At 35.0% G+C, this 18,118-nt stretch overlaps 1 protein-coding gene across 4 annotated transcripts in view; it reads left to right on the top strand.

Moving 5' to 3' along the window:
* Nucleotides 1-18,118, top strand: part of ATR (ATR serine/threonine kinase) — a 94,225-nt gene that overhangs the window by 57,346 nt on the left and 18,761 nt on the right. For all 4 annotated transcript variants that reach the window (XR_005984614.1, XR_005984615.1, XM_041734393.1 and 1 more), the window contains 8 exons: nt 2,534-2,712; nt 5,346-5,510; nt 6,342-6,433; nt 8,508-8,599; nt 8,853-9,030; nt 10,291-10,470; nt 10,897-11,056; nt 13,808-13,987. Coding sequence is in view for 2 of the 4 variants with exons in the window: in XM_041734393.1 (XP_041590327.1) it covers nt 2,534-2,712; nt 5,346-5,510; nt 6,342-6,433; nt 8,508-8,599; nt 8,853-9,030; nt 10,291-10,470; nt 10,897-11,056; nt 13,808-13,987 (1,226 nt within the window). In the remaining 2 variants the exon portion in view is untranslated. The remainder of the gene's footprint in view (nt 1-2,533; nt 2,713-5,345; nt 5,511-6,341; nt 6,434-8,507; nt 8,600-8,852; nt 9,031-10,290; nt 10,471-10,896; nt 11,057-13,807; nt 13,988-18,118) is intronic.

Here is an 18,118-nt window from a genome sequence, read left to right as displayed (position 1 = left end):
TAGCTTTTTAAAGACCTGTGTTTTCTTGCATATCTTTTTTTCCCCCTTTTCACTGAGAAAAAGCAGAGAATTTATAGTCCGAAAACCTCTCTTTAAATTCTACTCCTACTACCTTAGGCAAGATAATGCCTAATTTTTCTTTGTATAATATGGGATTATTATTATCTCCCTTAGAGGACTGAGGATTAAATGAAATGATGAATATATACATTATAAAGTATGAAATAAGTGGCTGATCCCTCGCTGCTAAACCATTTACTCCATGTCTTTTCAGTGTATTGTGTGTATTTATTGTGTGCCCTCTCAGTGCAATATGTGTATATACACATACATGTATGTATACATGTATCTAGTTAAGTGTTTTTTATCCTTTTTCACTTATGAATACTCTTTGTAATCTTTATCCCATGTAAGTTTTAAATTTCAAAAGAGATGTTAAATTTCCTTTCATGTCCTATTTTTTTTTCTACTTTCTATTCATTTCATTCATAAATTTTATTTTTTTGTTTTTCCTGTCTCTGGTAGTGTTTGGCATCCAGCAGTCTTTCTAAATATGCTTAATATACGTTACTACATTACACCCTGCTATACCAAATATGTGTAGTTTTTTTTTTTCCTGTGATAGTACAATTACCATTAAAGTGATGGAAAAGGGAATCTTGTTAGTTAAAAATGTCCTTCAGGATAGAAGCATTTGGTGAGAAGATTTATATTTATTCTGCTTCTGTATATCGCAGCTATTTTAATGGAAATTTTTCCCCCTAGACTTTGAGGCTAATTGAAAAAATTCACTGTTTAACAATCCTTAAAGAGACCTTCACTTTTGCAGTTCTCAGTTTGTGAGCCTCTCTCTCTTGTTCATATACATGAGTAAAGCACATACATTCCTGTTATTAAGCGCAATAATTTACTTTTCTAAAAGTTTTTGGACTTGAAAGCAAATATCTGGGGGATTGTTTTTCTGAACATTATGGCTAATTGTTAATATATTTTCCATTGATTTAACAATTTAATGTTTGTTCCTGTTTCTGCATGTGTAAATGGTTGTATAAAACAAAATACGTAAAAAATACAGTCTCTCTTCAACCTCTATCACCATTCCTACTAACATTAACATTGCAAAGGAAATACTAGCTTTTAAGAATAATATTTGCATTGGTTCAAAGGTACAATTTTTTTTTTTAAAGATTTTATTTATTTATTTGGGAAAGAATGAGAGAGGGAGAGAGAGCACAGAAAGAGAGGGAGAAGTAGACTCCTCACTGAGCAGGAAGCTTGATGTGGGGCTCAATCCTAGGACCCTGGGATCATGACCTGATCCAAAGGCAGCTGCTTAACCAACTAAACCACTCAGGCATCCTCAAAGATACAATATTTTTAACATTTCTCATAATTTGAATGATCTACAAATTTTAATGGAATCAGGGACTTATTTTAAATATATCTTGGATTTATCATCTTGATTATTTAAATTTTGAAGAAACATTTCTATTTCTTATTTTCTATATACTGTTATGAATTGCTACTAAAATTTATAAGTTTTAAATAAGAATTGTTAAACTAGACTATCTTTATTTTGAAGTTCCCAATTTATGTTTTTTCTTAGATTCTTGAAAAAAATTACTCTGAAGTATTTGTGATTTCACTTCAAAAGCACTTTTACTTTGAATTTTCATTAAAACGGTTGATATTGTTTGTATGGCAACAGAGGAAAAAAAATAGAATGTTAAAATCTAAACTTTAAAAACGTTTCTATAAATTCTGCTTTTTCCCTGCTGTTGTACTCTAGCAGTGTTTTTATAGTTACTGTTTTGTTTTTGTTTTTGTTTTTGTTTTTATAGTTACTGTTAATAAATAACTCATCTTTGTATCTTTTGTATCACCTTTATATCTTTCCAACATTTAATACAGATTTATTCTTTTGTTTTAGTTTTTATTTAAATTTCAGTTACTTAATGCACAGTGTAATATTAGTTTCAAGTGTACTATATACTGATTCAGTACTTCATACAACACTCAGAGCTCATTACAAGTGTACTTGTTTATCCCCATCACCTATTTCAGTCATCCTCTCACCTACTTCCCCTCTGGTAACCATCAGTTTGTTCTCTCTAGTTATGAGCCCGCTTCTTGGTTTGCCCCTCCCTCTTTTATTCCCTGTTTGCTCATTTTTGTTTCTTAAATTCCACATTTGAGTGAAATGATACAATATAATACAGATTTACATTTAATCCTCACAACAACATTGTAAGGAAGGACAATATTAACATTTCCCTATTATATATGAGGAAACAGAAGCTCAAATAAGTTAAATATCTCCAAGTAAGGTAAGTAATAATGGTGGAATTGGAGCAAGAATCCTCTGAGCAATCCTCTGGTAGTTACATTCTTAGTGTGATTCTCTAATACATTTAGATTAATTTATTTAGTTCACTAAATTGAATTTAAAATAAATAAATTGGAATTTAAATTGATACTTTTAAAATTTCACATTATACATCTTTAATCACTGAATTATCTTTTTGTATTCTAGCATCTACGGCGGATTATGAAGACTATCAGAGTGTAACTCGTTTTCTAGACCTTATACCTCAGGATACCCTCGCAGTAGCTTCCTTTCGCTCCAAAGCATACACACGAGCTGTAATGCACTTTGAATCATTTATTACAGAAAAGAAACAAAATATTCAAGAGCATCTTGGATTTTTACAGGTTTGAAATTAATACAGTAAATTTAATGATGTTTAATATTGCCAGTCTTTTATGTTTATATTCATTTTGTTGACCATTTTATTGAGTTTTTTAGGTGTTCTGCTAGCTACTAGGTGGTTATTAGCACTTTAGAAGCTTACAGATTAGTGGGGAGAGATAAACACCGATTTGGTGTAAAGTGATATATATGTGCCATGAGTAAAGACCCTTAAATTATCCTCTGTGTGGGGTAATGTGGGAGATGAGAGTAAGCAAAGGGTCAGTACTGGCTTCATGGAGACAATGAGTAAGTTGGTTCTTAAAGAATGGACAGTAGATAGGTAATAAAAGGAGGTAAGATATTTCAAACAGAGGCATCTATATGGAGTTGGGAAAGAATATGGTATGTGCTCAAGAGTAAAGTGTCAGTTTGGGAATGGCAGAGGAAAGAGAAAGATTTGGGCAGAGGAAAGACACAACTTGTCCAAAATTCTTAGAGGATTTGAACCACGGAAGTGCATGGTCAGAATGGTATTTTAACTAAATGACTATAGCAGTCATGGAGGGAGGGTTTGAAAGCTATGATGCAAGGGAAGCAGGCCATTGTTACTCTCATGAGAAATATGGGCCTGGATTTGAGGTGAGTGGGAAGGAGGATGTGCTGGTTGTAACAGGAATCAGGTATGACAGTGCTAATGAAATAATGGTTTAGGTGATAATATTTTAATTGTATAGGGAAGGTTAAAAAAGGAAAGGTAGGGCTAATACAGAGGGATTAAATAAGAGGTCAAAATTGGTAACTTTTTTCAAGTCAAAAGCAAAAGGTAGTGAGAAACTGAGAAATTCATAGCTTATAGTCCTTTTTTTTTTTCTTTTAAGTTTTTATTACTCATATAAGTAATTTCTTCACCCAGCATGGGGCTCAAACTCACAATCTTGAGATCAAGAGTCTCATGATCTTTCTACTGAGCCAGCCGGTTACCCCGAAAGTTTGTAGTCTTTGGATGAATATTAGCCTTCCCCTGTCTTTAGTTTTCTCCCTGGCTAGCTGTGAGTCTGTTGTTCATTATTAAAATCATTCCTTTACAAAGATGTTCAGTTTCCTTGACTTTCTCCCTTATGCGATACTCACTTCGTAAAACACCATCCGTGGATAAACTCACCCATCTGCCTTGCCAGTGTCTGCATTTAAGCAGTTGAACATTGCTAGAGAAAAATCACATTGGTGGGTTTTTAACTGCTTTTACTTTAAATTTATCATCTAAGACCTCAGCAGTACTCTTTAACACTGCCTTCAGGCCATCTGTGTTTCTCTAATAAGCCTATCTTCTGCTCTTCAATATGACTGTTTCTTCTCATTTCTCAGCTTCTTCTTCACTTACTCTCAACTAGTAATCTTCCTTCATCATCATTGAGAAAATGGAATCCAGATGTCCACCAAATTTAAAAATACACTGACTTCTGCACCATATCCTTTTTTCTTTTCTTCCTTTATTCCTAAGGATCGCTTTCTGTCAAAATTCAATCCTCCTGTGTTCTTGATTTTAATCCTTCAATATTCCTGCTTTTTTTAGTATCAATACTTTGTCTTCTTCATCCAGAGTATACCGACATGCTCAGGTATCTTCCATCTTAATTTTTCATAATTCCCTTGGTCTTATAGTCTCCTTCAGATACTACCCATCTCTCTGTTTCCCATTATAGTCAGTTTTTTTTTTAATTTTTTTTTAAATTTTTATTTATGATAGTCACAGAGAGAGAGAGAGAGAGGCAGAGACACAGGCGGAGGGAGAAGCAGGCTCCGTGCACTGGGAGCCCGATGTGGGATTCGATCCCGGGTCTCCAGGATCACGCCCCGGGCCAAAGGCAGGCGCCAAACTGCTGCGCCACCCAGGGATCCCCATTATAGTCAGTTTTAAAAGAACTGTTTATCGGGACACCTGGGTGGCTCAGCCACTGAGTGTCTGCCTTCAGCTCAGGGCATGATCCTGGAGTTCTGGAATTGAGTCCCACATCGGGCTCTCTGTGGGGAGCCTGCTTCTCCCTCTGCCTCTATCTCTGCCTCTCTCTCTCTCTCTCTCTCTCTCTCTGTGTCTCTCATGAATAAATAAATCTTAAAATATATAAATAAATAAACTATTTTGGTTTCTCTTCTCAGTTTCATTTTTTAGTTCTTTCTCTTTTGATATAGAAATACTCCAGTCTTCTTCCCAGGCCCTGTTTTCTTCCTTTTCTCTATTTTCCTAAATCATGCCCTTTTCCCTACCTTTAAAGAACATCTTTGTGCTAATTGCTACCAAATTTTTGTCTTCAACCTAAATATATCCTTCAAACTCAGATTTGAGACATCTCAATATCAACATATTAAAATATTTACTTAAAAATTTTGTGACACTTATAAACTGTATTCAGCAGAATTTATCTTAAGTAACAGCTACTAATGTAGATTTGTATTTAAGTGGAACAAGGGTATTAAGATAATAGAAGGCCTGGAAATAAGTTTATAATTTTACTATGAAATCTGCCTTGAAGCAAATACTATTGCTTTGAGAAGAATTCTCATATGGTCTTTCCACATAAACTGGTGGTTGTGTAGTTTTATTTCTATTGTGTTTTTTTCTTTTATTTGATTGTTTTGTTATGTTTGAACAAAGAAATTGTATGCTGCTATGCATGAACCGGATGGAGTGGCTGGAGTAAGTGCAATTCGAAAGGCAGAACCATCTTTGAAAGAACAGATCCTTGAACATGAAAGTATTGGCTTACTGAGGGATGCTACTGCTTGTTATGACAGGGCTATTCAGCTAGAACCAGACCAGGTAAGACATTAAATGAGAGACAACAAAATGAAAAGACTCAAGTAGGAACTCTGGAAATCTTAGTTTCAATAGTGTCCCTAGTAGTGTCACAGTGTGTCTAGAAAATATTTAATCATCTCTGAGTTTGAGTTTCTTGATTGATAAAATTAGAGGTGTCTAGATGATCTCAAAAATCCCTTCCAATACCAAATTTCTGTGATCTTAGAAACCCCCCAAATGGGGGTGCCTGGGTGTCTCGGTGGTTAGGCGGCTGCCTTTGGCTCAAGTGGAGATTCCGGGGTCCTGGGATGGAGTCCTGCATCAGGCTCCCCAAGGGGAGCCTGCTTCTCCCTCTGCCTGTGTCTCTTGCCTCTCTATGTCTTTCAAGAATAAGTAAATAAAATCTTTAAAAAAAGGAATCCACAAATGAATGAGGTTTGTTGAGTATATTTATATTAAGCTGTGTATTCAGTTACTCAAATTATATAATTTTATTTTTATTTTTATTTTTTTCAAATTTATATAATTTTAATTTGCAATTAAAAGTATAATGCATACCCCCCAAAGTATAATACATCAATTTTTTTAAAAAAGATTTTATTTATTTAGTCATGAGACTAAATAAAGTCATGAGACAGAGGGAGAGGGATAAACTCCCTTCTGACCAGGGAGCTCGATGCAGGGCTCAATCCTAGGACCCTGAGATCATGACCTGAGCCAAAGGTAGCTACTGAACTGACTGAGCCACCCAGGCACCCCCAAATAGTACTTTTTTATGAATAAAAAACTGTCTTGTTTCCCAAGGTATATTTGAAATGATAATTGCTATTTTAAATATTTTTAAATTTCTAGATCATTCATTATCATGGTGTAGTGAAGTCCATGTTAGGTCTTGGTCAGTTGTCTACTGTAATCACTCAGGTGAATGGAGTGCATGCTAACAGGTAATATATTCTTTAAAGAATAATTTTCTTTTGTTACTGTATCTGGGAAAATTTTAATTGGTGAATTGGGTTGACATAACCATTTACTAAAGAAATGAAATCTTTTTTGTTTTCATGATATTAGAGATATGCAAAAAAGAATATTTTTTTCTACTTTGCTATAAGTTGAATTAGCACTTAATAGCTTATCTTCTGTCCCAAGAGTCATCCTTGAATTATAGTTGCTTAAGACAGAAACTTCCAGAGCTCATCTACTATTGGTAAGGCTCATGTGAACACATCCAAAAATTATCTAAGTTCTGTCTATATTATCAACACCAGTTATTTTCTGTGTTGGGGAGAGGGAAACTTTGTGACTGATTTATACACCATCACTCAAGACTGTGTGAGTTGATTTTTCCCTAAAGGATTGATAAAAATGAAAGCTGCCTTTTTCCTAAAAAAAAAAAAAAAAAATGGGTTTGTTACAGCAAATCAAATGATGCAAAAAAGTAGTACGAAAATTAAGGCTGCAGTTCTTCTGGTCTGAGGAGTAACCTTGGAGGTTGGTTTTGCTTTTAAAGCTGCTGTATTCTGAGAGCTAAAAGACATATTTCTTGAGAAATTTACCAGATGCCAATTGACTATTCTGGGCAGTGAGATCTGATCAAAAGGCATTGTATCTCAGCTAACCAAAGAGTACACTGGCCACCGTTTTTAGTTAGGACTCTCAAAAAGAGTTCTTCTAATAGAGTTTCTGTAAATTCCAAACTATGATTTGTAAAGAGCACAATTCTATAATGTTTGAGAGCAGAGAAGCTCACTGTTGATCAGATGGCTTCACATTAATGGAATTTATTAAATGAGGGAGGTAGCTTTGCAGAACCAGAGATAGAATGGTCATATGTTTTAGATGGTTCTCTAGGTTATCAACTAACCTCTCAACGAGACCTTATAAATAAAGTAATTTGGGAAGATTTGTCATGGCTCAAGCCTAGGTGTCAAGTTTCCTTATTATGCACACTGGACAGTTAGACTCTTCTTGGCTTCTTTGGATTTGGGATACACAGAGCCTCCTGATCTTTGAACTGTGAAAAGTCAAGTTTTCATATTCAGCCAAGATTGCTCTATCATATTGGATAAAATGGTCATTAAGGGGATGTGTTTTCTTTGGGGAGAATATTTGCATTTAAACAAATACTACTCTAAAATCATTGACTGTATTACTATGTTTAATGCACCTATTTTTATGGATAAGTTCTCACAGCCTTATCCTTATTGCCTTTTGTACTTCTTGGCATAGTATGGCATTTTGTACTTCTTGGCTGTATGGCACATCCCCTCTAGATAGCAAATCGTGATAATTCTCCTCAGATTTTTATCTTAATTTTGATATTTTGGCATCTGGTGATAAGCTTGTAAAGTTATTCAGTACTGGACTTCAGGAAACTGCATTTCCAATGTATTTCTTTTAACCTATTTTAGATTATTTTTGGTGAAATTGTATTTAGATATTGTAAGGTATTCAGTATTTATGCTGCTATTATTAGATTTTTTAAGTAAAAAATTTACTCATTTATTACTTTTTTAAAGATTTTATTTATAAATATGTACCCCATGTGCACCCCCAACTGCCCCTGATCTACTCATCAGTTCCTATATTTTTGCCTTAAATTTAATTTCAAAAATTCCAAGTTCTTAGAATTGCTTACCTCTGAATGTGTATTTGTTCAGTTGGCTCTTTTTTCTCCCACCTTTGTTTAAGTTAAACATGCAGCTAATCTTACAACTGCACTTTGTAATTATGCAGGTATTGATTCTGTTATATGGCACAATTTGTTAAGGAATGGCATTTTTTGAATGGCATTTATAAATGAACCTTTTAGAAGTCATTATTGAAAAAATGTTTTAGGGGAGTGGAAAGATTAAAAATTGGGTTATTTTGGATAAAGATAATTATTTCATATCTAAGTACAAAATACAATATAATACAAATAGAGCAATAAATAAATAGAACATCTAAAACAATAAAAAAAAAACTCTAAATGCCACTTAAAAAAATAAGGTTTCGTTGATAACTGGCGTCTCTTAATAGATCTGAATGGACAGATGAATTAAACACATATAGAGTGGAAGCAGCCTGGAAATTGTCACAGTGGGATTTGGTGGAAAACTATTTGGCAGCAGGTAAAATTACTTCCTAAAATATATGCAATTTTTTTAAATGTATGCAGTTTTAATATGCTATAAATATTCAGACTTAAGTAGCTAAGTAACATCTATAATTAATCTTTTAGCTTGTTTTATAATCTCCTAGTTTAGTTGTCCAAAGTAGAATGAAACCATTTGCTCCAGTATTTCTGCTGACCATTTTACCAAATGATAATAAAGCTAATTTTGGGGCCCTATGGCACTCCTTGACTCTACATTTATTTTTCAGATGGGAAATCTACAACATGGAGTGTCAGACTGGGACAGTTACTATTATCAGCCAAGAAAAGAGATACCACAGCTTTTTATGACACTCTGAAACTAGTGAGAGCAGAACAAATTGTACCTCTTTCAGCTGCAAGCTTTGAAAGAGGCTCTTATCAACGAGGATATGAATATATTGTAAGGTATGGGGGGTGGTTTCCATTTTTGTGTTCCTGGTCTATAACTGTCTTCTGACAGACTTGGAATGCTTTGGTTAGTAAAGTGATAGTATATTTGGTTTCATGTGTATCTACTCACAGTGGGCTATTTTATTCCTTTATCTCAAAATCACCTTAGAGGGTTTGTTTGTTTGTTTTGTTTTTGTTTTTTAAATAGTCTCTATGCCCAATGTGGGGCTCAAACTCACAACCCTGAGATTAAGAGTCACATGCTTTACCAACTGAGCCAGCCAGGTGCTCCTCACCTTTTAGTTTTTAAAGAATGTTCTAATGTATATCCTTTTCATTGAAAAGGCAATTGTGAAACTTCTAAAAACTAAGAAAATATCATATTCATCCTGTTGTAATGTCATATTGTACTTGCTATATAACTAACCTAAATAGTGTAGACATTTACTGTGCCTGGCATTTTTCATGCTCAGTACTTGTTAGTTTCTTTTCCCTCTCATTTGGAAATGCATTTGACATTTCCCTCCCCAAAAAATGTAGACATTACACCAGTAGAATGGAAAATTAGCTTTCAGAAATAAGGAGGAAAATGAAATGAAAACATTTCAGATCTGTGAGTTCACCTGAGGAAAACAATAGATGTTATAATTTAAAAAATAAGTAAGAACATTTTTGTTTAATTTAGAAGAATTTACTATAATTTGTATCAGCCCCTTTAGTAACAGTTGAATGAAACCATAGATTGGACTACTGAGATTAATTCTGTTCTGTAGATACTCAACTGTATCCTTCCTTGAACACTGAGTCATAGACACTAAGTATTAAAAATGGAAAAAAAGCTAGTGTGAATGTGTCATGAGTGTTTCCATCATTCTTAGAAAAAATAAAATTGCATCATTTCACTTTTTTGCTGGCATATACCTATGTCAGGCCTATTATAGAAGCACCAGCAAAATATGCAGATATTTCTGTTGATTTATAATGGATCCATATTTTCTCTTATCTTTATATAGGTGAAACTTGATTTGTATACACTTGAATTTAGTTTTATATATCCTTCTCCAATTTAATCAATAGGAATTTGGACTAAACCTTTAAATCAACATAAGTGGTGTTTTATATCCAATTTAAAAAGATAAAAATGTTATAGTTTATATACTAAGGATATATATTGGTTAAAGTTCTTCTAAAGAAAACTTCACAATTCACATTCTTAATAGCTAATTTGAGTATGTGCTTTGTATATGAGATAACATTTTATCTATCTATCTTCAGATTGCACATGTTGTGTGAGTTGGAGCATAGCATCAAACCACTCTTTCACCAGTCGCCAGGTGACAGTTCTCAAGAAGATTCTCTCAACTGGGCAGCTCGACTAGAAATGACACAAAATTCCTACAGAGCTAAGGAGCCCATCCTGGCTCTCCGGAGAGCTTTATTAAGCCTCAACAAAAGGTTTTTCACACTTTTTTTTTTAATGTCAGTGATCATGAATTTACTATTACATTTGTGTATTATTTGGAAGTATTTATCTTCCTTAATTTTCTCTTTGAATCTATATTTTTCTGTTATCAGTTGTCAGAGCAATACTATATAAGTTGAAATGAACTTAGAACTTGAGAATTACTTTTAAATGCAATGTATCTTTTTTTATTGTTAATATATCTGGGAGAGGTGCAGATAGAAGTCAGTATTAGAGTTTTCATAGACTTGTAATTGACAAAAATTGACCACTGTAAGAAAATTAAAATGAGTTTTTTAATAAATTAATCTTCTTTGATTTCTTTGACTTGTATATTGAGAAGGTTCCATGTTAGGAAGAGAGCTTTCTAGTAAAATTGTTGAATATAATTTAAAATGCTTTTTCTCGTCTTCATTTAGACCAGATTACAATGAAATGGTTGGAGAATGTTGGCTACAGAGTGCCAGAGTAGCTAGAAAGGCTGGTCACCACCAGACAGCCTACAATGCTCTCCTTAATGCTGGAGAATCAAGACTTGCTGAACTATATGTGGAGAGGGCAAAGTGGCTATGGTCTAAGGTAACGGCCAAGAGAACATCATAGATATATTGTTGTATATTATATACTTCCTACCAAGGCCTGACTAAGAGATGATCCCTAATCCAAATTCAGAGTCTCTCTCTGTCATCTTTATCATTCTGCCATAATTTAGAGGAAACCATTCCTTCTTTCCTGATGTCCCTAAACATTTGTCTTTCCATTTCAAGATGAAAGTGCAATTCTTTCAGTTTTCATCTGTCTTCCTTTGTTGTTCTTTAGAGAAACAGCCAATTTTTACTTTGTCTTTACCTCCTGTATATATACAGGGTGCACGTAGTAGGCTCTCAAGACACTTATGAGGGACACCTGAGTGGCTCAGCGGTTGAGCGTCTGCCTTTGACTCAGGGCATGATCCCAGGATCCAGGATCGAGTCCCACATCGGGCTCCCTGTGTGGAGCCTACTTCTCCCTCTGCCTATGTCTCTGCCTCTCTCTCTCTCTGTCTCTCATGAATAAATAAATAAAATGTTTAAAAAAAAAAAGATTCTTGTGAAATGAAAATAACACTGTTCCCTACTTATATTCTTAGCAGACAATTAGTTTTGGGAGGATTTGCCAGTTTTATTGTCAGGATTAGTTTCTAATCTAACCTATCACAAAAGGCTTTGCATAAGAACAAAAGTCCCCAGCTATCCCCAGATTGAAGCAATAGTAATGAGCAAGAGGCTTTTTGATTATCTGAATTACTTGCAAAGTTTATTCCCCAGATTTAAATGGTTATTACTTACATATCTCATTATGCTTGCCACCAGTCTAGAATTAGTAGTGAGCATAGCATATTCTGAAATTGACATTTAGCAACTATAGCTGGAGCCATCTGTGATTGTAGAGGCAAAAGTAATGATTCAGCCTATATTTGCCAGTACCTGGTCATTTTCTGAGCTAGTGCTGGTCTGTGTATTATAATACCTTAAATTCAACATGTTCAAAATCAAGTTCATCATTTACTATTCAATAACTGCTTCCCCTATATATTCTGTTTTTTAAATCGGACTCCTTCGTATCCTCTCATCTAAGATAGACATCTTGGCATCATTTTGAACTTCTTCGTTTCCCTCATTTTCCATGTCCAAGTGGAGACCAAATTTTCCTTAGAAAAATCTTTTGATTTTTGTTGTTTTTGTTAAGTAAACTACCTGCAACCTGAGGTTCAAACTCGTGACCTTGAGATCAAGAGTTGCATGCTTGGGGCACCTGGTGGCTCAGTTGGTTAAGTGTCTGACTCTTGATTTCAGCTCAGGTCATGATCTCAGTCATGATCTCAGGATTGTGAGATAAAGCCTCTCACACATTCTCTCCCTCTAAAAAAAAAAAAAAAAACCAAAAAACCTAAAAAGAGTTACATGCTCTACCAGCTGAACCACCTAGGCGCCCTCTCTTAACATTTTGATACAAACTTCTAGTTATAAATAAATAAGTCGTGGTATAATGTATAGCATAGTGACTATACTTAATAATACCTTATTGCATATTTGGAAGTTGAAAAAGAAACACCTTTTAATCCTCTCTTATTTAACTCTGCTGCTTTCATTCATGCCCTTAGCATTTGTAGTCTCTAATAATATTAATAGCCTTTTTTTTTTAGTCTTTCTGTTTCTGTGTACACATGATTGCAGTTTGTAATCTTTCTAAAATGCACATTAAATCATGTAGCTGCTTTGATTAAAATCTTTTGAAGTATTCTTCATGCCTTTATGATTAAGTCTGACCTCTAGAAAGTATACAAGGCTTTTTCTGATTGAGTTCCAGTCTACCTCTTCAACTTCACTTATCACTCACTATTTCATAAGCCGTTTAGACTATAGCTAAAACCATACTACTTGCCTTTTCCACATGTTATTCCTTTTTTTAATTTTTACAACCTTGAGATCAAAACCTGAGCTGAGATCAGGAGTCAGACACTTAACCAACTGAGCCACCCAGGAGCCCCAAATTATTACTCCTTTTACCAAGAATGTCCTTCACTGAATTCACTTCCAGGAATATTGCTACTCATTCTTCAAAACTTAATTCAAATTTTCCTCATCCAGTAATCTTTGCTGAACACTGCTCTTCTCCATTTTCTTATTTTTTTTTATAATTTTTAAAAAATTATTATTTATTTATGATAGTCACAGAGAGAGAGAGAGAGAGAGAGAGAGAGAGAGAGAGGCAGAGACACAGGCAGAGAGAGAAGCAGGCTCCATGCACCGGGAGCCCAACGTGGGATTCAATCCCAGGTCTCCAGGATCGCGCCCTGGGCCAAAGGCAGGCGCCAAACCGCTGTGCCACCCAGGGATCCCCCATTTTCTTATATCTTCATGTAGATGTGGGAGATTCCCTTCTCTGTCCTTAATATCCATATAAATTTCTCTGTTAATAGCATTTACCATTTTGTTGCTATTTTACATACTCTATTTCTTCACTTGACTGTGAACTTTTTTAAGCTAGAAATTTTGATTTATTCATGTTTGTTTATCCCCAGTCATCTACATATATCTCTCAGTTCCTTATACTTTGATTGACTGTAAAAATGAGCAAATGAATGAATTAATATGAGTTCTACATGAAATGAAGCAATGCTTCCTTTTTGGATTTTACTTTTGTAGGAGGGAAATGAGAGATGAACATGAAGTTACAAAGAGTTATACATAAAACATATTTAATGGACTTTAAGTACTAATAATAATGTTTTTCAGAAAACAGAAATATCTTAAATTAAAAAGCTTGTTGTTGCCATTTTCCTTTTAGGGTGATGTTCACCAGGCACTAATTGTTCTTCAGAAGGGTGTTGAATTATGTTTTCCTGAAAATAAAACCCCAACCGAGAGTAAGAACATGTTAATCCATGGTCGAGCTATGCTACTAGTGGGCCGATTTATGGAAGAAACAGCTAACTTTGAAAGCAATGCAGTTATGAAAAAATACAAGGCAAGTATATGTATAATGCTGTTATACATATCAGTTGGGGGGGCAGGGATTTGGGGGAGTGCTATAAAAAGAACAATTTCCAGAGCTTACATAGAATTGGAAATCATCCAGAATTCTATCACCAGGCAAGAGGCCTCATTGCATACATGATATATAGAGACTCTCAAAGGGCCACACCTTAAAAATGGGTTTAATTCGCCCTAGACTAAAGGCTACTCTACATCCACCCTACAAAAGCATCGAAACATTAAAAGGATTAAGCTGATTTACGAGTAAAATTACTGCCTGCCTGATCAAAGTCTACCACTCTCTAAAGGAATATAACAAAATCTAAAACTCAGCAACATAAAATGACCTATGTCTGGCATCCAGTAAAAAATTACTCTAGATATGTAGAAACAGAAGAAATATCAGTCAATAGAAAGAGACACAAATATGGTAAAGATGATAAAATGAGGAGATAAGGACTTTAAAACAGCTATCATAAACATGCTTCAGATAAGAACTTTAAAATTGCTACTATAAATATACTTAAGCCTAGAGGAAAACATGATGATGATAAGGAGAGAAATGGAAGATATAAAAAGAAAAGACCTAAATGGGACCAAGAGCTAATAAAGCAGATGAAACAAATGTTAATGTTTAGATCCTGGCAGTGTTGAATTCTGAGCAAGATACATAGTGGGAGCCTAGCCCCTGTTCCCCTGTTTACAAGAAGGTGCCATGCAGGGATGCCTGGGTGGCTTGGGCGGTTAAGTGTCTGACTCATAATTCTGCCTCAGGTCATGATTTCCTGGGTGGTGGAATGGAGCCCCACATTGGGCACCACACTCAGTGGGGAGTCTGCTTGATTCCCCTCACATGCACTCTCTCTCAAATAAATAAATCTTAAAAAGAAAAAAATATATATATACAGACACACACACACACACTATACTAAAGAGCAATAGTCACAAGGTAAATCCTAAAGTCATTATTATGTTTCACTCTCCCTATTGGAGAGATCTGAATTTCTTCTAATTTGTGAGGCACACAAAACTCACTAATTCTTCACAACAAAATTTATAGCAGATATTCCAGGTCTTTCATCTCTTGCACTGAAGCCTGGGGTGGAGGAGAAGGGAGAGAGGCCCTCATTATACCAAAGTTAGAATCTGACTAAACTAGCTGCATCACTAAGTCTCTGTCATGATGGCCTAAGTACCATGAGGAATAGTCTTTTTTTTTTTTTTTTTTGAGAGAGAGAGAGTACACTTGTGGTTGGGGGCGTGAAAGGGGCAGAGAGAGAGAATCCCAAGCAGGCTCCATGTCCAGTGCAGAGCACAGCACAGGGCTTAATCCCACAACCCTGAGATTATCACCTGAGCCGAAATCAAGAGTTAGACACTTACTTAACCCACTGAGCCACACAGGCGCCCCCAGAAAGATAGTCTTTTTAATAAATGTTGTATCATTTGGTTATCTTACAGGAAAAAAAGTCAAACTTGATCTTTTCTTCACACCATTAACAAAGGTAAATTTGAGGCAGGTGGTAGATATAAACATGAAAGTCAAAATAATAAAGCTTCCAAAGCTTATATAGGAGAGTATCTTCAAACCTGGAAGTAGGTCAGGACTTCTTAAACAGATTAAAAAGACCAACTGTAAAAGAAATGATTGATAAATTTGACTACGTTAAAATTATGAATTTCCTCATGAAAAGATATCATTATGAATGTGGAGGCAAGCCATAGATTAGAAGATACTTGCAACACATAAATGATAAGAGGCTCTTATCCAGAATACAGTAAGAACTCTTAAAAGTTAATTAGCAAACCTGAGGCAAGAACTGTGTAGAAGACTTTCAAAAGTAAATATATAAATGACCAAAAACAAATAAAGGATATGTATGCAATTGTAGTAGCCAAGCATAGATGCAAATTAAAAACATTACAAGGCAACACTATATATCTATTAAAAGACTAAAATTTGGGCAGCCTGGCTAGATAGAAGCCGTTTAGCACTGCCTTCAGCCCAGGGCCTGATCCTGGAGACCTGGGATCGAGTCCCACTTCGGGCTCCCTGCATGGAGCCTGCTTCTCCCTCTGCCTGTGTCTCTGCGTCTCTCTCTCTCTTTCTCTCTCCCTCTCTCTCTGTCTCTCATGAATAAGTAAAAATCTTTAAAAAAAATAAAAATAAAAGACTAAAATTTAAAGATTGACAACTCAAAGTCAGACTGTAGAGCATTTAGACTCACATTGTTGCTGAAAGTATAAAGTGGTATGATCATTTTGGAAAACAGTTTGGCAGATTTCACAAGCATGATGTTGAATGAAAAAAAACTGGATAGAAAATAATACATGTAGTATGTTTCCATTTATATAAAGTTCAAAAATGGGCAAAACAAAATTACTGTATTAGAAATTCCAAAAGTGGTTGTCAGTCTGTTTGGGCTGCTCTAAGAACAATATACTATAATAAACATATAAACTGGGTGACTTTTCTCACAGTTCTGGAGACATTTCTCACAGTTCTGGAGGCTGGGAAGCAAGATCACAGTACTAATAGATTTGGTATCTGATGAGGGCCTGCTTCATAGACTGCCATCTTATTACAAGGCAGAAGGAGTGAGAGAGCTCTTAGGGGTCTGGGTTATAAGGGCACTAATCTTACCCATGAGGGTTCCATTATCATGATCTAATCACATCCCAAAGGCCCCACCTCCAGATATTATCACTTTGGGGATTAGGCTTCAACATGAATTTCAGGGGTGGGGAGATAACAAACATTCACTTTATAGCAGTGGTTATTTTCAGGGAAAAGAAAGGAGGTAGTGATTGGGAGGGTGAATGGGGGAGCTTGTGTTTCCAGAGGTCTTCTTATATGTGATCACTTTGTGATAATTGACCAAGCTATACACATAAAATTTCTGTATTTTCCTGTTTCTAAATTTTACTTTACAAAATAAATTTTAAAAACTTAAACCAGAAAAGAAGGAAGGAGGGAGACAGATAAGAGTAAGCAGAGAGTAAAATGATGGTAAAACCAGACTGAAATATATCTTTTTTAAAAGAAATTATACTGTTTCCTTATTCCCTTTGCTTTTATGACTAGATAAGGGAGGGACACTGGCAGCCTTATCTCTGGCTGGTTGAGTACATGAATCCAGCATCTGTTTTATATGTCTAGTCATGCCATTCTCTCCTCTATCCACAGGCAGATAGGTGTCTGTAAATTGGCAGGATTAGGTTCAGGGGAAACTGAAGATCTCATTTACAGTTCCTAGTTCAAACTGTGTTCTCGTACTTGCTTGAATAAAGAGTGGAACTTCATTAAAAAAATTTATTTTGTTGTCAGCCATTCTATATGTTTTCCATCACATTTCAAATAGTATTGTTTTAAAATAAATACACAAATACTTAAAAGGCAGGGGAATAGAAAGGAAATGATACAGGGGACAGGATAAGAGAAAACTTGGAAGATTGTGGCCTCACGGAAGCCAAGGAAAGAAAGTGTTTCAAAGAGGAACTGCTGTGGACAACAGAAACAGGTGCTGAAGAGAGTTCAAATGAGATCAGAATTGGAAAGGATCTTTTAGATTTAAGGAGTTGCTTTTGTGGAATACTGAAGACAAACCATGAAGAAATAGTTCGAGGAGTGAATGAGAGGTAAATTCTTAGAAACCCAATTATAAAGGAGTTGAGAGGGAATGCAGTAACCTGTGAAAGATCTTGGAGAAAAATAAGATGTGGTTTTTTTGTTTTGTTTTTTTTTAACCACATTTTTATGCTTTTAAAGTCCTATCCTCCTTAGAGGTTTGATATTTTCCTTTCCTGAGATTTTTTTATAGTAAAAATAGACATATAAACACTTTTCATAAAATACATTAGTCCATCTGGAAATTATTTTGATGACATATAAAGTGGCAATGTAAATGGAGTTTCCTTTCCCTAAATAGCTAATTATCTGAACACTATTTCTTGTTGGCCAGTGGACAACTCACCAGAACCAACCAGCCATCGTGAGAAAACCTTTCCAAGAAAATATCTATTCTTTATTCTAATTAAAGAGTCACTCTGCCTTTGACTTTGCTCTGCCTATATGTGGGTATTACACCTTTTGATCCCTGATCATCCTTTCATAGTTTATTTC

This window comes from Vulpes lagopus, chromosome 19 (assembly GCF_018345385.1).
Source record: "Vulpes lagopus strain Blue_001 chromosome 19, ASM1834538v1, whole genome shotgun sequence".
Taxonomy (NCBI): Eukaryota; Metazoa; Chordata; class Mammalia; order Carnivora; family Canidae; genus Vulpes; species Vulpes lagopus.
Note: the sequence above shows the minus strand (reverse complement) of the source record. Positions and strands in the feature narration are given on the sequence as shown.